The sequence below is a fragment of the Anopheles cruzii genome, chromosome 3, assembly GCF_943734635.1.
Source record: "Anopheles cruzii chromosome 3, idAnoCruzAS_RS32_06, whole genome shotgun sequence".
Lineage (NCBI taxonomy): Eukaryota > Metazoa > Arthropoda > Insecta > Diptera > Culicidae > Anopheles > Anopheles cruzii.
This window is the reverse complement of record NC_069145.1, coordinates 33,949,640-33,977,099: the sequence shown is the minus strand read 5'-3', so window position 1 is coordinate 33,977,099 and position 27,460 is coordinate 33,949,640. Positions and strand designations below refer to the sequence as shown.

At 44.2% G+C, this 27,460-nt stretch overlaps 1 protein-coding gene across 1 annotated transcript in view; it reads left to right on the top strand.

Moving 5' to 3' along the window:
• The window catches only part of LOC128270287 (uncharacterized), a 28,333-nt gene extending 7,323 nt beyond the window's left edge, over window positions 1-21,010 (top strand). The window contains exons 2-7 of the mRNA XM_053007689.1: window positions 7,902-8,040; window positions 16,913-17,607; window positions 17,996-19,133; window positions 19,260-19,413; window positions 19,493-20,227; window positions 20,311-21,010. Of these exons, the coding sequence (XP_052863649.1) occupies window positions 7,902-8,040; window positions 16,913-17,607; window positions 17,996-19,133; window positions 19,260-19,413; window positions 19,493-20,227; window positions 20,311-21,010 (3,561 nt within the window). The remainder of the gene's footprint in view (window positions 1-7,901; window positions 8,041-16,912; window positions 17,608-17,995; window positions 19,134-19,259; window positions 19,414-19,492; window positions 20,228-20,310) is intronic.
• Window positions 21,011-27,460: the final 6,450 nt, after the last annotated feature.

Genomic DNA, 27,460 nt, shown 5'->3' with positions numbered 1-27,460 from the left:
GCGGTCCTTGTTCCGTTGCGTTCAACCCTAACCCAAGTATGGTCCTAAGCGGCGGCGGGGTTCAAAGAATGGCTCTGAGCTGCTGCGTTAAACGATTTCAACATAGCGTCCCGGGGCATGTGAAAGTCAAAGACAGAGACACGGGCTTCCAGCAGTAGTGTGTGTATATGTTTTCCAGTTGGCTTTAGGACGGCGAAACAGGACGATTTCTCTGCAATCGCTGCGATATCGCCCAACACAACACTACCACACGCTGCACAATGAACCCGAACCGCTTAAACAGGAAGGTAAAACGTGAATCGTAGACAAGTTATGATGCACTTTATTTACATTTGATTGAAAGCTGTGTATAATAAGGGTTATGATAAATATATTAACAAATAAATTAATAATAAATATATTAACACTTAATATAATAAGAGTTAAGTGTCCTCGATAGAAGTGTCCAGCAAGAGTGCAGCGTTTCGATACTTTCGATCGTCAGTGTGCACGGCGAGAGACAGAATCTTTGGTCGATTTTTGGGTGGCCACAGACACGGCGGAGAGATGAACAGGAGGACGGCGGACAACGGAGAGCAGGTCGTAGAAATGTGGAGATTGAACTTTTACGGCATTCGGCATCCTGGGAGCCCAAAGGCCCCCAACGCTGCGGCGGCGCTGCTGCCGGTGCCGGCTGCCGTGTCTTCCGCTACCAACCAGCGTTCGCGTCCTGCTGCGCCGCGTACTGCGTCCACCACTATAAGGAACGAGAACCGGAGAAAGCAAAAGTGGAAATAATGTGCCGCTCTCTCTCGTCGGCGGTTGGGAGTGTGTACAGTGGGGTTCTCCTTTTGGGCCCCGAACTACTGCCGTGTAAAGAGAGCGTTGATACTTAAATGTGTTGCTAGCTTCTCGGGCTACAATATGTTTACGCGTACGATCGAACATGGAAATACAGTGCAAAATCTTTCTCTAATTGTACTAAATCTCGTTTTTGAAGATCCTGGTCGGGGTTCGGATTTGATCTAATGTGCTGTTTTGTACTGTTTCCATGCCCCGTATTAGCCATATACGAGGTGTGTTCAAAATTTTTCGCAACATTTGGATTTCCGCGTGCTTCGTATATCCGATTTTCGATTTTTTTGTGGCGTTAAGTTTCTACTCATGTGAGTGACTTATGGTGAGAAGTTCGGCCATTTTAAGTAATTATTCAATTTTTGACAGCTGTTTTACTGTGCGCGTGTCTTGGCCTGGCCCATCGGCGATTTTCGTTTATTCCGAAAAATGGACGACAAAGAATTTATATAAAATTTTGTGTGAAAAATGAAATTAGGAGCGCGGATGGAATCGAAATGTTGACTATGGCTTATGGTGCTTAAGACCAAAAGCAGCGCTTATCAGTGGGCTCAAAATTTTTTCAACGGCCGAGAAGATGTGAACGACGGAGAGCCAAGTTTGGTGGACTGTGAACAGGTTTGGTTACAGGTTTTTTCGATATGATTTAAGAGATAAAGACGGCAAAACACGTCCAAGCAAAATAGCAAACAGCAAAATCGGAAATCGGAAAATACGTAGCCCGCGGAACTACAAAATTGTCAGGACTTTTTGAACATACCTCGCATACCACCGTCTATACAGGGCCATCGATTCCGGGCTTTAACCGCGGAAGGTTATACGAATTTGTGTTGGACACAGTGCTTAGGAAGAGCTGCGTGCGAACATCCTTCACTGTGTCTCTCTCTTTCTTTCTCTCGGGTCGGGTGTGGCGACGGGTCCGGCCGATGTAGGGGGAAACGCACAGAAGGATGACATTGTGGCGCCTCATTTGATGCCGTTGTTTTGCCGTCGCGTGCCACGTTACCCACGTGCTCGCCGCAAAACATCCTTCCGCCCCACTATTGGGTGGTTAGAATCATATAACTGCGCTCGTCACCAAGGAGGGGCGCGCCTAGCGTCGTTGTACCCCTGACCCGCCAATGAAGTGTTGAGCTCCTCTCGCTCTCAGGTCCGGCAGCTGGCCGCCGGGGTGCATGATGCCCACTTTGCATGTTGTACCGGTTCTGACACATAGCCCCGTCCGTTTGAGCGTTGGCGATAAAAGAGCAACGCCGCACGTCAGCGTGAGCGATTGAAAGAGATGCCGCAATGTGGCGTTAGAATACAATCACCCCGAGAGATCATCCTGTGGCGCGCTCGGTTCGATGTGTTGCAGCGCACATCCTTTTCATGTGCACGTTTGGATATTTGTCTATTGTTTGTGTGTGCACCACCATCCTTTAATCATTCCCGTAATCAAGCCCCTCTGGCGGTGGACACACTACTAGGATTCCTGTGGACCAACACGGGAAAATTCTAAAATGCAGTACAAACGCACACGGCATTTTTTAAAGGCGTTTGAAGTTTTTTTCATGTCGTCCATGTGTCCTGCGCCCGGTTCTCGGTGTGTGTTGGTGTGTTTGTGAGCTACCTTCTGTCCTTCAACCATTTGTATACTCTCTCTTAAATTGGCAGAGGGAACCCCATCATGATCCGAGCGCGCACTAGTTTGTGAGGACGTTCACTAGGATTATGTGGAAGAGATTGTTATTAACGGGGGTGATTCTTGTTTCATTGGTCAGATTAATAATTAGACAAGCCGAACGAAGGAAAATGATGTTCGTTCAGCGAGGAACACAGGGTAACGTTTGGTTGTATTAGCTCTTGATCTAATAACAAAGCCTGTTTGTTTGTAGCGATTAGATTCCAGCATCATCGACAGGATGTTGACTGAAGCGACAATGAAACAGTCTACTACTAACTTGCACTTTATAAATGGAAAAATGAAAAGATTCCCTTCCGCTTCCGAACTTATTGACATTTTGGTACATGCCGAAAGCTGTTCATGGAGCCCCAGAAGTCGATGCTAGTCAAAAGTCCAAAGGTCCAAAGCCAATTCCAGTTTGAATGTCAGTGTCGATGTTACGTCAATAAATTTCCCTCCACTAACCAACCGTGGTCTTTAGTGTTGAAATATTCTCTCGAAAGTGGAACCGAATGTTTACCCCGACGTGTATCTATGTTTCTCATCGTGGTCCCCTAGAGGGGCGGCTACACCCAATCCTGGAACAAAACGGCGTCACTAGGGGATTGCCATTTCAAGCCTTTTCATCACTTGGATCTTCACTGGCAGCGAATGCTGCTCTGCTCTGTTTGGCAGCACTAAAGACTCATTCATGCCACAAACCTGTTGCACATTTCGTGTCAACTCGAGACACGGAAAGGGCTCTCCTCTGGATGAGGATTACCCGACGGTGCTACTAACACCACCACAAAGGGCAACATATACGGGGATGCGTGTGACGGTATACGAGCGAGTCTGTGATTTGGTAGATATCATTTTTTACTAACCTTTCTGTGATTGTTAAAGGCGCACCGGAGGGATCTCATGCTGGGCGGCTCACTGAACCGTTTGGCGGCTTGAATGTTTGGGGAAACGTCCATTGTTTGCGTTGTTGGTGTGTCGCCTAGCGTCGTTCAGTGTTTGGGAAAACACTGAGAAATTTTGGATTTTCTCAAAAATACGCTACAATACGCTAAAAACCTGAATTGCGTTATGTTTTGTTTGAGAGAGAGAGAGTGCACAAGGTAAAATAGCATATAAAAAAAAGAATTGATTAATTAGTTGTCTTCAAGTTATTTGAGCATCGATTGAAGTTTTAGAGATCGTTTGCATATCTATACTTTGGTCCTATCATTAAAAAAAAATGGTTGAAAGTTCGCCAAAAAGTGACCAAATTTTCAGACGCATTCTCTTCAAACAACTGTTAAAGTTTTACTTTCGGGGACATTGTGTTTCACCCCCGAGAGAGCACTCATGTGATTCAGAGGATGCTGAGGGTGATTAAATCTTGCTTCAGAAGTGGGGCAAACCCGTGACGACGCTCCATGTTGTGTGTAGGGATTTCGTGAGAGGCCAGATTTTCTCGAACAAGTTTGATGAAGCACGTGAGGATTCGATTGACTGCTGATGAAAACCCAAAACCTCGTGTCTTCGTGGTCTGTCGTGTGTGGGATGGGATCAAATGGGACACGTTTTTCGGATATTACTCAGGATTTGTAGAACGCCCATTAGGGGAAGGATGTATTTCATCCGTTCAACCGTTCAACCATTCAATCCTTTGGAATCGGACTGGTCGATTCTAGGCAAACATAATTATTTCATTTGATTTTGAATTCGTTTGAGAGCACCATGGCAAAGGCATTTTCCCGCAATCCGGGTATTTTGATGATAAAAAATGAGGATCAATTTTGCGTTACTTAGTTTTAATGATTGCATGACTTTTGCATGTTATATGAGTTGCTACTACTGTTTATGAAACTGTGATTGAAAAGAATGGTTTAATTAGTAAGATAGAAGTATTCAGTACATTTTACAAATGATTTAACTTATGGAACGGATGGTTTTTCCTTTCGATACACGTGTGTACCTTTCATAGAGTTGATTATCTGTGGTTTTCCTCGTTCTCTCTAACCTAATGTTCACCACTCTCGCTCCACGAATTTAAACAAAGTTGTGGTCCTAACGCGAGTCATCATATTCGCTGCGAAACCCAGATGAACCGGCAGTTGTTCGATGTCCGAAGCGATATCCTTCCGCATCTCGTAGCATTTCTTAGTTGACTTAAAGAAAGGATAACAAAAGGAACGGAAACCGACCGCATTCGGACTCTGCCACCGGCCGGCGAAAGTAAACGATTCGATTCCTGGAGTAAAAAAAGGACGATCGGGGGGTGGTGGTTCTGTGTCAGACGGAGTTTGTACAGCAGTCACTATGACGTCAACTGCTGGCAGTTACAGGCCCAGGCCGTTCCGTGGACGGGAATTTCGCTGTTGAAGGCAACCCAATTGTGCCGCAGCATTGTTTTCTCCCAGCAGGAAATGCAAAAGAAGTGTATTCGTTTTTCTCTCGCTTGTTCTCCCCGTGTGCTGCTCTCTCTCGCTTTCTCTATATTTTGTCTTGTTCGCATCCGGTGTCCTGTTCGGTGGTGCTGTCATCGCGATTCCAGTCGCATGCCACATTCCAACCGCCGCACATCATGGCGCGCGGTCCTTTATGGCAGTTACACCAGGGCCAGGGCCAACGTTTGGCGGCGCTCTGGTTCTTCTTCGTTCCGATAGAAATCGTTCGCCGTCGCACAACTCCCCGAGTGGCGCTGCTTGGGCTGGACCCTGATTCCCCCGGAACTGTTCGCGACTTCTGTTACGACGGGCACTCTTGTCTTGTTACAAACTTCAACTTTTTTTTCCCGCAGACCTCGGCACCGTCGTCGAGGCCCAGCCCGCGAAGCAAACGGACAAAAATGGACTAGCGTACAATTGAATTCTTTTTGTTTAAAATTGGTAACCATCTTGAGTCTCTATGTTGTAGACGGTGGATTTCAATGTCAAATTTTACTGGTGACGCCGGTTTGGCTTAGCACTGCAATAATGACTCTGTGGGACATCTATGGGGAATTTGTTGTCGGACATCAGTCAGTTACTTTTGCTGACCAATTATTTTAAAAATTGTGTCCTACTCATCTAATCGGGGTAATAATCACGAAATAGCGTTGAGGATACTGGCCCAAAGGTTGATGGTAAAATCAGATATCATATGACTGTCCACACTCATACTGATAATGGCGCTATGTATAATAATTTGCTACATTTGCTATTGTTATTTCTCAAGATAATAATGATGCGCAATGGACAGTGTAGCAACAACATCTGCATTTAACGAGAGAGCTTAGTTTGCATAAAAACAACAAGAGACGCATTTGTCATTGCGCTCCATAAATGGCACGGGAAACAATGGTGCGAAATGATTGTTGTTGCTGAATGCATTCCTATTGGATTTGTGACCGACAGTCGTCTCTGCTGACCTGACCGTCCGTGGATTGCACAAAGTCCGCACAAATCCTTTAACTTGTTTGTGATTTTAATGACGTTCTATTGTATTTATTTTTGTTCTTTACCACTCCCATCTGCACCACAAGAAAGACGCAAGGACAAAAAAAGCGTTTTTGAAAAGGAAAAACAAAAAAGTCCCTTTTTCCTTCCGGTGGCGGCGGCGGGCGGCGTTGAACGTGAGGGGGATTCTCGCTGGCTGCGTGCTCCGTTTCGCAGGCAGGTAACTAAAATGAATCACTTGCTGTCGATTCTCCAGGAGGAGTGTTGTGTTGGGGGAATGAAATACCCTTCGGTAATGATCCGCAAGAGGGGAGCGCAAAGGAGCAACATAAAAAGCTGGGCCTTCCCGCCTCGAAATGAAAACCGGGCGACGTGACACAGCGCGTCCTTGGCCCCCCCCGGGCACCACCACGAAGCACAGCCAGTCGACCACAGGGCCGGCTGGTGCACTCGAAACTGCTGCACTTTTATTGTGATGGACATCATTTACGCTGAATAATCACTCCCACCGGTGGAATCCAAGCGCGAGAAGCGCCAGCGAAGGGGTCGCCCCGGGCGACGGTTCGCCGGGGAGGGAAGGCAAATTTTTCTACCTAGAGCCAGTGTGAACATCCGGCGGAATATCCTTCGTATTTCCTTTCGGGAAATTAAAATAACAAATAGAGCAAAACAAGAAAGAGATGGATGTGGGCGGGCGCGGGAGCGGGTGGTTGTGTTTGGTTGGTTGGAGGGGCAAACACACGGCTAAATGATAGTGATAATGAAATGAGCCTCCCGTTGTTTATTGCGGAACTTCCAAGATTCCGGTGCACCACTATCATTGAAAACCGGAAAACGGTAAAAAATCTCGGTTCCGAATGGAGAACGCAAAAAAAAAATACGAGGAAATTACTGGCTTTCCCTCTTGCGTTTCCAGGCGAAAGGTTCGCCTCGGGAGGTCATTCGCAGTTCCGGTTCCGGCGCGCCACGGCTTATGTGCTTTAGCCTTGGCTGGCTTATCACTTATCAACGCGCATCAACGAGGCGCGGCGGCTAGTGTTCCGGTTGCGGTTGCCTGCATCTGCCGCCCGGGGGCGATTCCTCTTCGTTACTGTGGGTGTGCTCTATTAAATAACGACCGGGTTTTGTTTTCCCACGCCCCAATGAGTGAGCTTGATCGCGGGGGAGAGAGTATGCAACACAATGTGGCCAACCGTTTAAGAGCGTCAGCTTTTTTCCTTGGAAAATTATGCCGTAATTGTTGACAAAAAGCCCAGAAGCCTTAGGGCCGGTTCCGGCTCATTTCAATGCTCGATTAGATGAAAAAGAACGTTCGTTTAGGTCTTTCAGCGGTGGGCGCAGCATAGTCGACAGAAATGGAAATACTGATAAGGACACCAAAATAGTTTTGTTAGAGTGATGAGAAAATGGTATTTGTTTCAATCAGAAAACAGGAGTATTTATTTAGCTAATTTCATCAAACAATTTATCAAACAAATTTCAACAAAATGCGCAAAGTTTTGATAACGGAACCAGTCCCGTGAAACGATCCTTTATTTACGAGTGTTGATACACAATTTACGGCTTGATATACACAACAAGAAGTAGAAACTTGACGAATATTTTCACTAAAGGCGTTTAGTTTCTGGTGGAAAAAGAAAGGGGTTTTATAATTTCTGATAAACACCTCTCTGTGCGATCGTCTTCTTAGAGATCGTCGATAAATCTTCTTTGTATCAGTATTCGAAAAGAGCGAATTTTTCAGACAAAAATAGCGTCATTGCATTTTGTTTTTACCCAATATTTTAATATGTCATCTCATTTAATACACATACTTGTATGTTTGTGTTGAGGCAAAGATGAATACGACTGAGATCATCATTGTCGCTGCCGCTATCTTCTGTCGTTTGGATTCGATATGCTGAGCATAAGCCGGACTTGCACAACGATCCTTCATCCTTCATCAATAAGAACCTTTTCTTTTTTCTTTCTCTCTCTTTCTCACGCACACACAGACCAGCTTCAAAGACTTCCCCAGCCCGGACATTGCCAGATCACTGACGGGGCCAGACATTCTCCAGAAGCATTCCATCAACTCACTGCTGCTGGAGCACAATGAGATCATCAGTCGGGGACTCCCGTCACCGATTGAAGGTAAGTGTGTGTGACCACCGACGTCGTTGCAGAGTGTGAACAAAATGGAGCCTTGGTTAAGCTACCGGGTTACATACCGAATCAGCAAGAAATACTAACATAAGATTGGACTTTATTCATCGATATCATCTTACAGTATAATTTCGATCGTTGCCGTATATCGATCAATAGACTGTTTTGCTTCTTTATTGTTTTAATGTCGGATGTGTATGGTGCGAAAATTGTTTTCTACTCTGATCCGTGTTTAGGACAAGCCCCATTTATTTTCCATGAAAATGTCCATCTTATTACATTCATACTCTACATCGTCGACAACCGAATGTTTTGGACCGAATGAATATCCAATAACATGTGGAGTACACGTTACCACTTCTCGTCGATGGTCAGACTATTGAAAGAACCAAAACGTGGTCATTCTCTAGTCACAAACGACACATGGGAACATCCTCGCAACTGGGAAACGAGATAATTCTTTCACACAGCGCGAAGGAACAGTCAAGGGTATCCCAGAAACAGGCACTGTCCGGTTGGAAGCTTTCTATCATTTTTCATTAGTTTAAGGATTTCTTTTCAAGAATTACCTGAGGAATATTTTTTGATTTACTAGAACACAACAGTGCCAGTGCACGGTGAGTTTTAAGATGCAAAATATTAGAAGGACATAAAAACATTGCAACAATTGAAAGACGAAATGCAATCTGCTCGAATCTTAGACCTTGTGGCACCAGATAACGAACGATTGCCCGTTAAGTGAAAGATACTTTACCCATGTTAGTTTGTTCCTAGCAAATGGTCAATACTCAATAAATTTGGTTTCTAATTCTTAAATATTACGAAAGCTCACAAAAGCAAAGGGATGCTTCTTCGCGCATACAAACACTTGCCCGCAGCGGACCATATAGGAAATACGCAAGAAGGCACCATGGCACGCTGCAGATATCCTGGGACGCACGAAGTAAACACATTGGCAGCAATTTCATTTGCGCGTCGCCTTTAGTTTTCGCACTCAGTAGAAGTGGAAAGCCGGCGGTAGCGAAAAGGACGCACCAAGAGGAGTCTTCGTAAACATGTTGTGTAGCAGCATTTTATGCATGTTGACGACGCGTCTATCGCAGCGCCGCTTGTCGTAGGGAAAATAAATTTTTAGGCTGTATTTTCGGTTGATAACTGGCCCTGGTGCTGGTGGTGGTGCTGCTGCTGGGTGAGTATTGTGGAAACACACCAAGGGTACGTGTGGAAAGTGCTTGGAAATGCCATGCACGCCCCGTGATTCACTGTACCACGCCAGCGCGCGACATCTTTTATTGGGATTGGGTTTGTTTGGGTTTTTCTCGGCGATGTCTTTGCGCATTTCTATCGCAGATCACGGTCGTCGCGCCCCGCGGACAAAACATGCGTGGAAAGGGCGAATAGAAAGTGCTAATCGATCCACTTTACGGGGTGTCTCGGCTTTACGGTTCATCATTCTGCCGACGTCTCGTTGGCGGCCGCGTGTCAGCGGCAGCGAGGCACGTGAAGGGCGTCCTAAGAGGAGAGCCGTTCGACTATTTGATTCCTGCAGCATTCGAGTAGAGGGCCCGTTTCTGGCCCGTCGATATTCCGTTGGAGGTCATTTCCACTAATGAAATGCTGCTCATTATGGATTCGCGGAGAGTTGGGTATTCGGGGAATAAAATGGTGCAAACGTTGTTAAACCCATGTGTGTGTGTGCCCCAGGCTAATGTTGGGAGGCCTTTTTGAGAAAGGCAATGTCTTTCAAAATATGTTGATACGGATTTTATTGATTCTGGTTTGTTTAGGTCGTTGTGGTGAGCAAACGGTAGACTTTTGGGAATTTCTTATAAAAACACCATCACACAGTGTGTGTGTTTTTTTATTGATCTACAGACAAAACTGTAGGTAAACAACCCAAAAATTGGAATCCTTGTACTTTTGGATCGCGCGGTCGTCATACGGCCAAACAATTTTACTGATAAATCGGATATTACGGTAGCACTCAAATATAATTGTTTTGGGTCACACGAATGAGTCTCTATCAGATAAATATTGGCTTAATAAAAAAAACTTGGAATTCTTTTTCCTGACATTAAATTCTAGTTGTAATATTTTACCGCGATGGCATTTGACCGTAATATGGTATGGCCGATCCACTATTGAATGCAAAATCTTTGTCTAGTGCTTGTATGATATTTTTCCTGGGGTTTATCAGCCTGCAGTCCTTGATGGGGGCCAGTCAGGTATCGAAGAATAATGTACACGCAAGAGTTACCTACGCAATGTCGAGCACGCGTGTTCCGCTCGTCCCTGCTTCGCAGCCTCTCCCTGCTTTCCTATGCTGTGCTCTATGCATCCGGCGTGCTCTGGTCAGTTGCTGCACTGTGGCAAGAGAGAGAGATTAGCTCACTCACGCTTACATAATTTTCATGTTAAGATAGGTGCATGCGATACAAACGCGAACGAGTCAGCCAAAACAATCTTTATCCATAGCAGTGGACCGGCACAAGTGAACCGTTACACCCCACCATCGGCGCTCACACAGGGAGAATTTCATTCCGATCGCTACGTTCTTCTCCTGTCCGCAGAGCGTCGTTCAGTTAGTACCATAATCACATTCTCCTCCCTTCCCGCCCGGCGACGGAAGAGGGAACCTACGGGCTTTCCCCGATCACACTCCATCGCCTTTCGAAGCCGAGAATATGTTGCGCCGCCGCTGCGCCGTTCCGTTCTCCAAGCGGCGAAAAACTCATTCAGCTTTAACGACGACGCATCGGCCACAATTAATTGAGGTTCTTTTAGGGGTCGCTTCGGAAAATGGGAAGTGATGAGGTTGCAAATGAATAAATAGAGTAACCTGATCGCCACCGGGGGCCCCCGGGTTACGTAGAATCAAACCAATCTGTGAGTGCATATGTAGCTAATAAGCTCGTTGAAAGCTTATTAGAGCTAGCTGTTAGGGTAGGGTTAGGAGATCAGAGAGAGAAAGAGTGTGGTGGCGGCGATGTATCGTAACGTTCTTTGTTTACTCTCAGCGTTGCTTGCTTTCCATCAAACAAAACACGATTTTTGTTTAAAAAGATTAACGGTTTGTTGGCATCCCAATGCGGGTTTTTTTTTCGTTCGAAATAAATATCCGGTCAACTTGACTTAAACCTCTTTTTCTAGCGACTGACTCGTGCTTTTTAAAACAATAAAAAAACGGCACCGAACGTCGCCGGGGGGTTGTGTAGGGCGTGTTGCATAGTAGTTCCATCGTGGATCTAGGCCCACTGATGATGATCGTGGCAATCGCTGCTAAAGGGGAAGTTACCGGTTATGGATTTCATGGTTTGTTGGTTATTCATATCAACAACAGCGAGCCGGAGAGGGCTTCACGAGGGGCCGTAGGCAGAAGTGACTCCCGCCGGGCTCTCTGCGCGTGAAAACTACCAACCTCCATCTTACGGTGACTGTCAAAAGAAGACGAATGCCTGCGTTTATGTGATTTCGTAATTAATCTTATTCTTTGCCTCGCCCGTTAAGGTTTTTACAGTTGATCATAAATATTTGTGAAAGTTCAGTGTCACGGTGCTGTAGACTCGGGCTTTAGTGTAAAATTCGGGCCGTCACAGAAGAGTACGACACTGTGTGGTGACGGAGCCCGTGCGTTGGGGAGGGTCCCGAAAGTGAATGAATAAATCAACATTCACAAAAGTCTGTCTTGGAGGATCGAATCTAAAATACTGATCGTATCAGTCGGATAGTTTTCTGAACTCTCTTCACTCTTTTTCTGGTGCAGAAAATGTACAAGTCCTATAAAAAAAGAAAGGTGTGCCGTTCATTCGGGGTGGGTCGGTTTCGCATACTTACTTTCATGCTCGGACTTTGGGCATCCAAAATGGTTCTTTAATAGAAACACATTGATACGCATCTGTTTCCGTTTCACTTTCTGTCACAATTTGCTCTTTTAGGGGGAGCATTAGAACTTACTCTTTCTTCGGGACTTCCATTAACGTCGTCATGCTTAGTGGGTACAGTGACAGTTTTCATTTATGTACGAAAATGGGCTTACACAAAATAATACAGATCAGAAGAAGTATCATTATTTCAGTCGAGATTGTTCGATCATTTTACGTTGCTTTATCCAGGTTTTATGGACATTGTTTAGGCGTGTAGAATAAAAGACTCCTATTTGTAGGAGTCCATCATTGAATCTCACATAAATGATGAACTATGTTGCCGTGAGGAGCCGGAGGTCTAACCCAAAAGCCTGCCATATTGGACCAAACATTCAGCGACTGCAATTCAATTCTTCAATTCCGTAGCACTCTCGGTCACTTGTTGTTTTTCGTTACCATCAGGTAATTGCCGATTCATCTGTTAGTATGATATTTGCTACCATTTTCTTAGACATACCATAATGTTGTGTGGTCTCTCATAACTCTGGAGCCCGACTTCCGAAAAAGAAAAAATCCATTCAAGTTTGTCTTAATGAGCCCCTTGACTGACTGGTTGGTCTTGGCTGGCCCCGGGCCGACGGATATCAGGGGTGGTGCTGCAACCTGAGACGAATGTCGGCAAGTTACATTCCAGCATTACTTTCCATTCTGTGCCGGGCGTGTACTTCTTGTGAGAGATAACAATTCGAACAGTCTGGGCAAAGTTGAAGATGGTGTTGTGTGTTTGCCTCGACTGCGTTCTTCCCTCCCGGTGTAGCGCAGAGGTACCTGCCACACGGGCCCAGCCGGGCTTAAACGGATTGCGCGCGGCGGACATTGCAGAACAAGCATCTTTCTTTTTTTTCCGTCCCACAGCATATGTCTACTGAGCTGTGAAGAAGGGCGCACCGCGGAACCCGCGTCCCATATGATGATGTGTGTTCAGCTACCGTCACAGTCGGTGCGCGGATAAAGTTTGCGAAAGGGAGCCGAACCTCCTATCCGTCGATAGATTGTTGTGTCGAAGTGGCCGAAGCGAGAAATGAAGTTCAAGTACGAAGGGAAGGAAATTATCGGCAAAGGATGGTGGTGGTGAGGTTGAGTGCACGGAGTAATCGGAAGTGCACGCGGATGTCGAGTAACGTGCGCCGCCGCCAAGTCTGTGTCCGAAGGCCTAAGCGTGGCGCCTGAGGTAGAGGAGGTCGGCTGGTCAATGGCATATAATCAACGCCCAACTAACCGTAAATAAGAGCCGAAGGTACGTCTGATTGAGTTTGTCTGTCGGCGGGAAAATATGTTGCATGCAACAGATTTTTTTATATTAATTTTTCTTTTATTTTTAGTTCAGAGATCTAATTGTTTCTGGTCAATTCTGTTGTAGAATGAACAAATGCGTCGCTTCTAAGCACGTTTAGAAAGCCGCCCAAGCCTAGGCCCGCCTAATCCGGAACAACATGTGGACGGGCTACAGTTTGTTGATGAGAATACCATTCGATTACTGTTGCAACGATCATTGTATGGTCAGAAACGGCAGCATCGAGACACTTCCGAAAGTACGATCAGAACGTCTTCACACTACCTTACTTCATATCAGTGATGCGAGACTTACTCATGCAGAAAATAATGCTGATGACAGTTCGATGATGACGAAACGACAGTTCTTGACCAGGTGTGATCTGCACTCAAATAGCTACGCTTGTAAAATTTAGGAAAAGGTTTTTCGTTTGAGAAAAACCTTGAACTACGATAATTGGCAGACACTTGGGCTGACACAGAAGCAAAACAAAATCGTGGCAAACGGGGCAAAATCCGACTTAAAAAAGCCGCGTGGCCAATAAACATTGCTGTTCCGGTCAAGTGTTCCTGTTGGTCTTCTTTGGCATTCCGGTACAAGAAGCGCTACACCGCCCCGGAACTCGCCGGAGAACAACATCTCTCCCGCTCGAGAAGCCTAATTTTGCCCGTGTTTTCCATTGCCAATGCTGCATGTACGGGATTCGTGGCCGCTCGCTCAGTACCTCACTGCGCCGGGCAACGTCCGGCAAAAGAGGGACGTGTCCGGCCGGCCCGGAACTTCCAGCAACAGCAGCGGTAGCAGCAGCAACAAGTGTTTACGCCCCATGACGTGTGGCGACGGGGGAGCGTTATGCGTGGTCACACCGAGCAGAGCCGAACCGACAGCCGGTGTGTGCACACACGATCGGGGAAATGGCCTCGTGTATCATCTTGGATTCCGCCGCACCTAAGCGGCACCTAATTACGTTGAACTCATAACGCCGAGCGCGCATCTTGCAACACGGCGTCGGAGGAAGCCGGCCGCGTCCCGTCCCCCATTTGGAGGAGCAGTGCGTGCTTTCCTCCGTGCCGCGCGCTTCTCGCCAGCGGCTTTCCAACTCGCACACGCGCGGACGACTCGTAGTTATTACGGTTGCGTTATTAGGATACACGCATCGCTGGCCACGACATCATCATCGTCTTCGCGCACTATTGGAAGAGGAGGTCTTCTCGCCTCGCCCGTGCTAACAGCACTTTTCGTCGGCGTGATCGGGAAGACCGGCGGGCAGTGAAGACAAGTGAAGCCCCCATAGAGCCATTGGGTGTGAAGTGGTCAAATGGTAGCGCCGGAGCGCGTGGCATGGTAGAGGTGCCGGGGTAGGGGCCCCATTTTTGGAGTAATCGACGAGGACGGCCGGCTATGTTGTGAAGTCCATAGAGAGAGAGGAGCCCCCCCAGTCTCTCGACGACGCCCCCTTTTCGGTCCCACAAATGGTGCCTCCGAAAGTGCCTCCGCACGGGGTATAGTTTTCGGCGGGCATTTGGATATAGCAACAGTATATCATTGATAATCATCCCATTCGAAATATTGCCATTATAAAAGCATACGGCACGGTGTTTCTTCGCCGGCCGACCCGGGGCCAGTTCGCCGATGGCATCGAAGAGAGCGCTCGGGCGCTCGCGTTGTATAATTTATTACGAATTATATTACTTGGAACGTAGACAAATTGAAGCACATAACTCTCGTCCGCGGCCCCAGCGTAAAAAAGGAGTGTCGTTGTGTGTATGACGAGTCGGTTGATTTTTGGACAATGAGTAAATCTTCGCGCGCGCCTTGCAATCCGCTTTTTCGGTTCGCGAAAGCAATAGAAATCTTTGCCACGCACCCTCAAGTGGCCGGTTGCTGTGGCGGTTTATTATTAAGTCCTGTCTCTCGCTCTCTCTGTGTGTATGTAGCGTGCATTATGACTGTCAACTTTCATCGTCCTATCCATCATGCCCAGCCCGCAGTTAAACAAACGGAACAAAACGAAACAGGAAGATGATTTGTTGCTTAATTTGTTGGCGCGCAACAATTGCGAGAGAAATTGACTAGAGATCCGCTGCTGCCGTTTGGTGACCGGGCAAAACATCATCATCGTGGTCGTGTCCTTTCGTAGTTCATTTTTTCCCCCTCTTGAACTGGAAGAAGGACACTTGGGACATAATTATACTCTTCGGCGAGTTGTTTGCTTTTTGGCAATCCCCCCGGATACGATTCCATCCGTCCGTCGTCTTACTCGCCTCATCCGGATCGCTCGCCAATCCCCTACAGCAGAATGAATCCTTGCTCTATTATACGTTGTGTTTGGATTGTTGCCAAATAATGTGAAACAAAATCATCTTCGCTTCGGTTCCACAAATCGGATAGTGGGTATGATCCTGTTTGGAAGGCCGCGTTGGTAAGCCGTAAAAGGGGGAACCGATGGCGTACTTTCGTTATGATACTTGCAACGAAAGAAAGACCTTCCCGACCGGGGGTGTGATCGGAAAACATTGATGAAATACGTGCAGGGCGCGTTTCTTTTGTTTTGGTTGTGTGTGATGATCATGACCTAAAAACCCCACGCATAGTTGATCATGAGTGAGTGCGTTTGCAATCGTTTTTGTATTAGCAGTTTTGTATTAGCAGTTTTGTATTTGTATTTATTAATTACAGAATGCTAAATGGTTAGTTCCGTTAAAAACACGGCGTTTTATTTATCTTTTGAGGCTATCGTTTTCCACAGGCTTACGGCGTGGTTTTATCCGTCAACATTATTTGCGAATTTAACGGGAAATGGTGGGCAAATTTTAATGATGATGGGCACTGCTACGTGCAAGGTATCGATTACAAGGTAACCAAACTGAAATCAACCTCTCCAATATCTTGTGGCATGTCTTTGTCGCTTGCCGTTGCCCCGTTGGAAGACAGTCGGTTCTAATAGCTGTCCACAGCCGATAATTCCATACTAATCCTCTGGAGATATTCAGCAAAACTTTCTTAACCGTAGCCTGATCACTTTGCTTGATATTGTCGTAAATGCTCTTCATCGCCATCGCCGGACTATCCTAAGTTTATGGATGTACTATGGACTATGGATTAGTTTGTTGATTTTGTAGCGATTTGCCAGCCATCTGCAGATGCCGAACGGAAAACTTTCAACAATGTTTTTTTTCTTAATTTATATTCAACCCTGTGCAAGTAGTTCCTAATCATCTTTTGTGCAACGTACAGCTTCTGCGCTATCTAAACGATGGTCGGACTTGATCATGTGCGTTGCGTCATTGAGATGTTCGACAGTTGGCTTTCTAGTTCGCGTGGTATTTCATTGGCAACAAAAAATACCAAAATACGAAGATCTTGTTTTGCAATACCTTATCTTTCTAGCGCTGCTTTTTGGGCAATACGATCGCATTCATAGAACACGAGCTGCTGGTTACTTCAATGTTATCAACTGTGAAAGAACTCGATTACTGTTCTAAAATTACTTTATGTGAATGATGATTCGTTTGGCCGAGCAACTAGCGACCTGAAAGAACTCAAGATAACAATTTATCAAATTCATGAAAGATTTTCAATCTTTTGTCAATCGGACCACAACTCCTCGTCTGTGTGGCACCAATTATTTAATTTTCCGTATCGTCTGCTTGTTCCTTCGCAGACAATATGTCACTATCGGATCTGCTGAGTGGCTCACAGTCATCCTCTCCGACTTCGGCATCGTCCTCGCTGGTGACAAGCTCATCCACATCGTCGGCCAAAAATGGACCCAATCACCACCACCACCATCACCTCCAGCAACAACAACAACACCAGGTTCAAAGCGGCCTCCACCATACGCATCACCTGCACCACCATCCAACGCTCGGGTCGTTTTCGTCGATTTCTTCCCTGAGCGGTGGTGGCTGCGATGACAGTGCCAGCAGCATGATTAGCTCCGGATTGAGCGGCTCGCTGAGTGCCAGTTTAGGCAGCGGCGGCAGCACCAGCGGTAGCACCCCCGGTAACGGTGGTGGAGTTGGTGGTCCTGCTGCGAATCCGTTCAACTTTGGCAGCCTGCGGATTCCCAGTCCGTCGCTCAACTCGCCGGATCTTATGACTGGTGGCGGACTGCTGGGTGGTGACATCATTGGCGGAGGTCACAGCAGTAGCAGCAGCAGCAGTAGCAGCAGCGGAATCAGCTGCGGTGGAGGTGGCAGTGGCAGTGGTAGCGGCAGTGGCAGTGGCCAATCTCCAACGGTGCGAACGTTTTACTCGAGCGGCCTGCAGACGGCCACCGGCTCCGCCGTGGGTGGAGGGACTGGTCGGAGCGGAAGCGAAGAAACATCTCCGAGCAGTGGATATGACGAGTTTCGGGTAAGTCGGCGAAGGTGTCCTTCATTGCCTTTTACTTCTATTGATTCTATCAGGGACAGCAATACACCAGGATCTACAGGTAAAAATAAAATCAACCTTCTGGATCGGATGGCCGAAAATACATTATTTGGTCCTTTACAGCGGAGGGAAGTTTAACAAGTGTAAAATAAAGTTGGCTGTAAGTTTTTTGTTGGCAGCCAAACCCAATTTAGCTTGGCTCGGTAGGAAGAGGGGGACAGGTGGTAGGAGGAGTTTCAATTCTTCCTTCATCCTCAGTCTGGCTATTTGCCCGGATATGGTTTAACGAACGGTTTCCGCAGGCATTTTCAGTTAGCGAGCAATTATTTATAGGTACTGAGCTCTTCGTTTTTTCTGCTCTTCTCAACAGTTCGAGAACGATCTGATGATTGGATGCGGCAGTGGTACTTCGACCGGCGGATTGGTTACCGAAGTCGCCAAACTTAGACGACGAAACATCAGTTTCGATTGCTCCTCTCCAACGACGGCTAACTCTAGTTTGGGCGAGAGTGCATCGCCATCGCTTACACTGAACACTCGGAACTACCGAAATGCAACCTTTGGCGCTCAACTGCAGCAGCATTCCCAGGCGTATGATGTCAACTGCACTGGCGGCGGTACTGGTGGGAGCGGCAGCGTTATTGGTTTTGAATCAAACCCATCGCCCGGCGGTGGCTCTGCTGCTGGCAGTCACGGTGCTGCGCCACTATTCGCGGCTGGCAATGGATCGCTCTCACGATCGCAATCGCCCCTGGAAACGGACACAAGCAATTTGCTGACGAGCCTCGAGAGCACGAGCATTTTGGATATGCTAAACTACCTTACTCTCAGTCAGAGTACTTCCACGGGAAACAATCTTGCTCAGGTGCAGCAACAGCAACAACTGCATCACAATAACCATAACCATAACCAACAGCAGCAGCAGCATCAGCAGCACCAGCAGCACCAACAGCACCAACACCAAAACCAGTTCAGCCCATTTTCCACGCTCAGTTCGCTGTATCAACAGCAACTGGCGGGATCAAACTTCGGTAGCAATGGTGGTACCGGTGGAGGTGGTGGTGGTCTAAGCGGTCTCAACCTGGGCAACGGGTTAAACAGCGACTACGAAAGGTTGCACAGTCTGCAGACACTGAACACACTGCGTTTGCTACAGCAATCCCAGCAGCTGTCGCAGTTGCAGCAAATCCAGTTCAATCAATCGCTCCTACCGGCGGCCAGTGCTGCCAGTAGCATGTATGGTGGCACCGGTGGTACTCTTAGTACATCGAATCAAGGACTAAACTCTTGCCTGCACGGCACCAATAATGGATCCGGGATGAACGGCGGTGGCGGCAACAGCAACAGCATGTCGCTGAAAGGCGGCTGGGCAACGCAGCAAAACCAGCTACAACTTCCGAAGCAAAGCTCATCTTTAAACCACAACGGGACTGCGTCATCCGGTGGTGGGGCTGGCTATTCGGACGTAAACCTTGATCGAATCGCTAGATTTCACCGATCATCCGCCGGTAGGTAGTTAATTTGGTGATACTTTGCGATTCGATCCCTCGGGCAACCACGAGTAACGCTAAAATAACCGACAGACCGACCTCCCTAACGCTAATTTCTGGTCACTTGTCACTTTCAAATTTCAGCTCATTACGATGCTACCTGCACCTGGAGTGGCATTTTGCCACCACGTTCGAATCGTCTGGTGACTTATTCGTCGAAAATCTTCCTCGGCGGTATGCCGTGGGACATCAGTGAGCAGTCGTTGGTGCAGATTTTCAAACCGTTCGGCTCAATCAAGTGAGTTTGTGTGTGTGTAGCTGTTTATTATTATTTTTTTTGTTTTATCGAACGAACATTTGTGTTATCTTTCGCACAGAGTCGAATGGCCAGGAAAGGAACAGCAAGCGACACAACCGAAAGGTTACGTGTACATCATCTTCGAGTCGGACAAGCAAGTGAAGGCGTTGCTGCAATCTTGTACTTACACCTACCACAGCGGTGGTAACACAGGTTCTACCGGTGGCTACGGATCAAACCGTACACTGAACAGTGCGTCGTCCACCAGTTCGCTAAACAACTACTCTTCGATGTGCGACGATGTGTCTTCTTCCCAGCTGCAGCAGCAGCAGCAGCTGTGTTCCATGTCCGGTATGAACAAGCCGATAGCCCCGGCAGGCGCCAAGATCAACTTCAAGATATCCTCCAAGCGCATTAAGTCGAAGGATGTCGAAGTGATCCCGTGGAATATCGCGGATTCGAACTATGTGAAGTCCACTTCACAGAAACTCGACCCAACGAAGACCGTGTTTGTCGGCGCGCTGCACGGTCAGCTGACGGCCGAGGGGTTGGCGAAAATCATGAATGACCTGTTCGATGGCGTCGTGTACGTTGGTATCGATACGGACAAGTACAAGTATCCGCTCGGATCGGCGCGTGTAACGTTTAACAATTCGCGCTCCTACATGAAGGCCGTCGTGGCTGCTTTTATTGAGATACGAACGGCCAAATTCACCAAGAAGCTACAGGTGGATCCATATCTGGAAGATTCGCTATGCTCAATGTGCACGGTACAACACGGACCATACTTTTGTCGCGAAACAATGTGCTTCAGGTACGGGGGCGGTGGCATCACCCGTTTTTGGGACGGATTTCCGATCATAACAATAATTCCGCTTTTGTTTCAACCACCTACAGATACTTCTGCCGTTCGTGTTGGCAATTCCAGCACAGCCGGGATGGTTCCCTGCAGACTCACATGCCGCTGACTAGAAACTCGAAATCAACCGTAATCATCGGTGTTGGGCCACAGTCACACGCCGCAGCCAACAATCATCATCTACAGCAACAGCAGCAGCTCAACTCCTTCGACCACAATTCGTACTACGGTGGTAATAATCATCATAGCCATCACCATCATCACGGCACCAACCATTCAGTGGGACATCAGTCGAACTCCGGGGCGTTGTCGCACAGTCAGTATCATCATAGCAACAACAACCACCATCACGGTGGGCACCGTGACTATCATGCGCATCATCATCAACCACACGCTGCAAGCCGTCTCGCGTTGCTTCAGCAACGTTATCGGGATCTATCAAAGTCTCCCTCACCGCCATGCAATGGTTTGGGCGGCGGGAGTGCAACCAACAGTCATAACAGCAGCCCGATCAACAGTAGTAACGCCAGCAACAGCACCGGTGTTGGCAACGGTACCAGCAACAACATAACAAGTTGCGTTCATAATAAGGCAAGTAGCAGCAGCAATGCGTCATCGTCAGATTCGGGTTTACTATCCTCCTGTGGGAGCTCATTGCATCTGCAGCATCCGTTTTCAGCCAGCAGTGGCGCTGCTAGCGGCGGTGGCGGTCTCGGTGGTGGTGGGTTGACCATCTAAGCCAACGCATTACACGAAGCACTTATTGTTTCCATTGCTCTTTGTCAATTCCATTGGAATTACCGTTTTTGTTTGTTTTCTTTTTGCTTTCGGTTTGTCAAACACTTACTTTTTTCACTATTGGGTTTTGTCGGTTTAGGTTTGGTTCAATTTTTGTTTGAATTAACGTCACCCTTGGAAGGCCCAATTTTAGTCGTAGTATTCAAAATCCTGCTCGCTTTTGTTTTTTCGAACACTGCTGGTGCTTTTTTGTTGGCCGTCGATGGAATGCAAAACTAAACAAGCAAAGAGAAAGAGGGAGTATATCCATTAGTGGACGTTGGAAACAAATTTCCTCGATTGAAATTCATGGTTTACCTTAACGTCTAGGTGGTGCTCTTTGCTTGAGGAAAGAATGAACAATGTATGAAGAGCATTCGCGATTGGCTTCAACAACGATCCGATTTAGCCAAGGCCCCGGTCCCTTACTTTTATTTCGGCTTCTGGACCGAGCGAAAGATTGTAGTTGTAATGAATAGTTCGTTAATTTTACCCAATAGTTTCATTTTTGGATGGAAATTTGCACTATTGTCGCGTTTTAAGTTAGCGCAATGGAAAGTGATGCATGTCAGGCTGCGAAAGCGAGCTGTACTTGGCACCATAGCATCGAAAGTGTGCGATCTTTGAAAGACACTTCGCAACCAACACACAACGATCTGCAGGAACCGGATGGGCCGAAGCAACAACACGATTTTAGAACTTTGCGAAACGACGGTTACACTGAAGTAACTGCGTGTCGCAGTTTTTACATAGAGCATTTAGCATGTTCGAATCTCTGAGCAAGGATTGTTTTCATTTGTTTTGTTTTGCGTCTTCCCAATTGTTTCTTTATTTCAATACAAATTGATACTCCAAATAGTGGCAATCACAACACAGACCGACCGCCCGCCCGAACTGCTAGCAGCATCCACTTGAATGCTTAATAGTTCTCGAAGACCCGTACAACAGAAATTGTCATTGTAATCATTCAAAAGTAGCGCTTCTTAAAATGCTTCTAATTTGTTGTTGTTGGTACACACGTTGCCTAAACACCTCTTAAAAAAAACGTGCCAATCGTGACATTTTACATCCACATCGGAAAATCACACGCCCACCCGATCGTTTAATGCCTTTTATGGAAGGGTTGCCTTAAAGTGGTTACATTTTACGACAGTAAACACTGAAAACAGCCGTAGCCTGTGCAAAACTTATGGAGCAAGAACTTCAGCACGATTTTAACAAGCCTGGTGGTTTTGAAGATCCAGTATTGTTTTAGGCGAAGTAAAACTTATGAAAATGTGGGATGATGGATTTAGCTACAAGTAATTGCGTTAGATAGCTATCGCTGCGTGGCAGATGATCGTTTGATATTATTGGCTTGGCGTATATACATTTGCTTAGTTTTAAAACCAAAATTGATAGCGCAAAAAGAATGAGAAAACAAAAGCAACAACCCGAAAGGAAATAGGGCGCGCAGTGAGTGAAACTCTAGTGTATTACGAGAATTATTACAAAGCGTTTTTGGCGTTTGTTTGTCATTCAGTTGAAGCAGTTTATCAACTATCTTTGAACAGCATGCATAAGAAGTGCATTGATAGAGGAGATTTGATTGATAGAGAGAGAATGTTTTCTCTCTCTTTAATTTATTCATTAATTTATTTATTTATTCTGCACCCGTTCATTCTTATGTGTGTATTTATTTGTATTTATAATTCCCACGTTCTTTACTTCAACACAAAAAGCAAACAAAATGATATTATTCACATGTCTGGCTGATGATGAAGCGCATCAAATTAAAGCTTATTTGTATAACTAACTAACCTTTGTCTTTTAATTTGACGTTTTTTGCCACAAATTTTGTTCTTTAATAAAAGCATATTTTGGCGGTATTTTGCGATCAATAATCGATCACAGTGATCAACTGCAGCTCCTAGCTTCACTTTCCAAATTTATATATGTTATACGTTTTACTCTCTACGCTTGATTGTAGCACTGTTGGTGCATGGTCACAGAAAGCAATATTTACAAAGAACTAATTTATTTGTGTGTGAATTTTCAGTGTTTTAATTGACGATGCCTTTCCGATAAAAGCTCTACACTGTAGTTAGATACACACTTTTTTTATAAGCCATATCTGCCTAGAAAATTGCTTATATAATAGTAAGAAAATTCTACGAAATCGTTTTGAGCATGGGTGTAAGCTGGCATCAAGTAGCACTTTAAAACTATTTGGACCATGAACCATTTAAGGGCTTTTTACAGGAATGTCCATGATGCTTGTTCTGAGTTTTATGCTTGATGTTGAAGAATGTATATAATTGAAGAGATTATGAAAACCAAACAAGAGATAGAAATGACAAGAACAATCATTTTAAATTTTTGCTCATATTTTTAATTATTCAATTATTATTTAAATGATCATTTAATCCGTTGTCCAATCTTTTTAACGCTTGTATGAATCATTAATGCTAAGGTTAGAAACTTGTTCTTCGTTGAATTGATATCCTCTTTCTGTTATTTCTCCGAAACATCATCATTTTTAAGCATCATCCAGATTCGCATATTTTTAACTAACTTAATATTTTTACAACTAAGGAGAAATGTTCATATAATTTGAAATGAAGTTTTGAACTATTTAACATTTGATTTTATTTCGAACGATATATATTATTTTACTATTGTACTATGATTGAAGATTTAATATTAAGGCCCGTACTGACAGACTGGTAGAAAATCATTCAATCATAATTCATGAAGTATCATACATGCTTATCTACGACTATCGGAGGGACCGAGAAACTAAATAAACTACAATTATGACAAAATCATTAAAAACCCAACACTTACTGATATATAACGTAATTTGCCAAAAAGTATAGCAAAACATAATTTTAAAATATCAATTGATATACAAAATGTAATCGACAAAAAAAATACACAGAAGAGTGTCTATATTTTTTATACAAGCAGTTACAGATATAAAAATAATATGATTATAATGGCGACATTACTACGATGAAGATAATAAATCAAGATCAAGAAACTAAGATTTTGAGCATATTAGTCTTCCCCGTAGCAGTTGAATTTGTTTCGTGGGACAATAAAATGCATCCATTAAGCAAATTGATTATGGAATAGGATTGGCTAATTCATTAATTAGACGAAATAGTGTTTGGGATAAAAGAAACTATTTGATGTGATTCCAAGTTTGATGTTTTCTTTCATTTCGAAATGGTTTGTTTTAAACTTTTTTTTCACTATTTGATCCCAACAATACTGAACTTTTCAGTTCTTTATTGTACGTATTTTTCTATCTCATTCATTATATGCTACTGTGTGCCGAAGGCGATTTAATTTTGTGTCTTACATCTTTTGCTCTTGTTTTCTGAATGTAGCTGTACTTTACTGTTAGTTTAATTAACTTGTTGTGCATGCAAACGCGCGTAATCGTTTATGTAACCGTTTTCTTCCATTATGGATTGCCTTTGAGTTATATGGCAATAATTGAAGGTAACAATAAGCATTGCGCGCAAACTTTGAGATGTTATTAACAAAAATATCGAGCTTCACTTATTTATTATATAAATTAAACCAAGGTCACTGGACTTTGAGCAACAAAAAGAATAACGTATTTTGGAACTAGAGATACGGAACTAGATATTATGCGCATTCGACAAATACAGTTTGTGCTGCAAAATGACACTCGTTGAAAATGACAAAATCACCATATTTAATAAACAAACAATGAACCAAGTAAGAATTGAAGGCTAGGGATTATGAAATGTTAAAACATATGGGATGCGCTGAGCGGATAAAGTGGATCAAGTAATAAATAAACACGTGCCTAGCAATATTTGCAAGCTAATTCTTTAGCATCATTTCGAAACAATGATTAAAAATATGTGCTGAATCATTTAAAAACATACAACCGAGGAAAACGTAAATGCGGAATAGATCGAGTGTTTAAGAGAAGTGTTGCTAAAGAAAAGATATCAACAACAACATCATGCGCAATGTGTTAGAGCTTTTGTGAAAGAAGGAATACAATTATGTTTTGTTATTTCTTCTCTTCACAAACATTCGTTCTGCGTGGCGACAAAGAAGAAAGAAACTTGATTATTGAATAAGTAGTGAATAATGGAAAGGATATTTTAAATAACATTTTTATTGATAAAACATCGTATGAATTGAAAATCGAACCGTGACAAAAAAGCATCTTAAGCATCTTAAAATGTATTTTATTGAAAAAGAAATTACATTTTTGACAGCAGATGGAAACCGTGCTGGAACATGCTCGCAAGCAGAACAAAAGATTGCGTTATGTTGGTTTTCACAAAACCGCATAAACTAGAAAGAGAATTATGATATAAAAATGGGAGTACTGATAGACCACCTTTACGCATCGATTTGATTTTGAATCTTATGAAACTAGAATCGAAGACAGCAAGCACAAAAGGTTTTAACTGGTATGTCTTTTGTTCTTTGATCCTCAATTCCACATTGTTTCGCTATAGGTGTGTTATCGTTCCTTGCTATACGAGCTAACATTTCCCAGAAGAAAAAAATCAAATGAAAATTGTTACATACATTTATAGCAAACCCGAATTGGATGGAAGCCTTACCCCAGAAAATTGTGGTTTCAGAAAAAGAGGCAATATTCTCAATGTAAAAAAATAATTCGAAATCCTCTGCTGCTTATACACTGAATATTTTTACTCGGAACTAAACAGCAATACTATTCTTCTTACCGAACAAGTATACCAATAATTTGAGGGTACATTTACGTAAAAAAACTTGTGGCAATCATCACTTGTTAATCTATGCAGCTTAAGCTTATTCGGTAAGGGCATAATAATAATTAGAACTCTTCTATGCCCCAGTCTATCATTATGCAAAAACGCCAATGTTGATCTGACCAGACGAAGGAAGCATTTTATTCACAATATTTCGAGATGCCGAACTGTGGATCCACACACACTGTTCGAATACAAAACAAGTCTTTAGGGCAGAGAAAATTTGAACTGAATTTTAACTATATGCTCGGTATGTTTATACGAGTGTTTTAAATGTGTTGGTTCCCGGATTGTTTGTTACCCAGTTTGGTTTTTATGCAGGCACTGGAAAGTATACTGAAGGATACAAGGTATCTAAAAAACAATAACGACGATATTATTTAGAAACAAAATAATAAAATTCACGAAACATTGTCGTCGATCGATCAACTTTTGTTTTGTTTAACGTTTTAACACATTTTTGTATACTTTTTTGTGTATTAAGCCGTAGAGATGCTGACATATATTTGTGTTGGTACATTGTTTCGCTGGGCTGCTCATGAAACGATATCTGAAATGAACTATTAATGCTCTGAGACCAATGACGCATTTTATTGATAGCTGTTATTGTCAATCGTACTAAGACGTTGCACGTAGCAGGGTTATGCACATGAATCACGCATAGGCAGTGGGCGAGGCGACTAGAAGAGGTCTTTTTAAAAGCAGAAGATAACAGATAAAATGGTACTGTAATCCATAAGAAGCGTATTTTGTAACGGTAACTAAAACAGTGTACTTTGTAACGATTTGCTGCGAAACCGATATTATTCCATGCGATAATACCGAACCACAACTATAATTTTAACGTTTGAACTCATTTATACACTTATTTTACGATGTTATCCTTTCTTTGTGTACATACAAGATGGTGTGCATAGTTTTATTTTCATCTTATTGTTTTCCTACGTAATCTGCGTAGTTTTTCTAGTACTATTAATAACCTAAGCAGGCATAACAGTTATCTTAACAAATTTAAAAGGACCCGTTTTATGGAAAACATTGTAGAAAACAATTTTAATTAGAACAAAGTTTCTGTTTGATTACGGTGAGATAGGAAAAAAGTACGTATGAATTATAGCAATTTACGTATTTTTTTGTAATGATTTCTCTTACGAATTGATACAATGCTATGATGATAACCGAAAGTAATACAACAGTGTTCCAAACACGTGGTTGCAAAAAGAATCGGCAAAAAGGAAGCAAGAAAGCAATAAGCAAATATATATACACTGTTGTGGGAAATGCCAACCAAATGTGCTATTGTAGCAGTGGGCAAAGAACAATAACAAAATGATTGAAAACAACTTATTAACTTCTAATTGAAATCAAATATGAAACAATCATTAGAAAGAGGGTAACGACGATGATAGCATTGTTTTACATACACCAAGTTAGAAATAACCCATGCATGCTCGTTGACGTGGGTAGAATCGAGTTAGGACCAAACTATATAGTAAAGACAAAATAAATCCTACTTATCAACTTGATTAGCGCCTGGCTTGTTGAATCAGGCAAACAAAAACAATCAAAAGTGTTTTGCAGTACAGGAAAGAGGCAATAGGCTACGCGCCTTAATAATAGCGGTTGGCAGCATACGTTC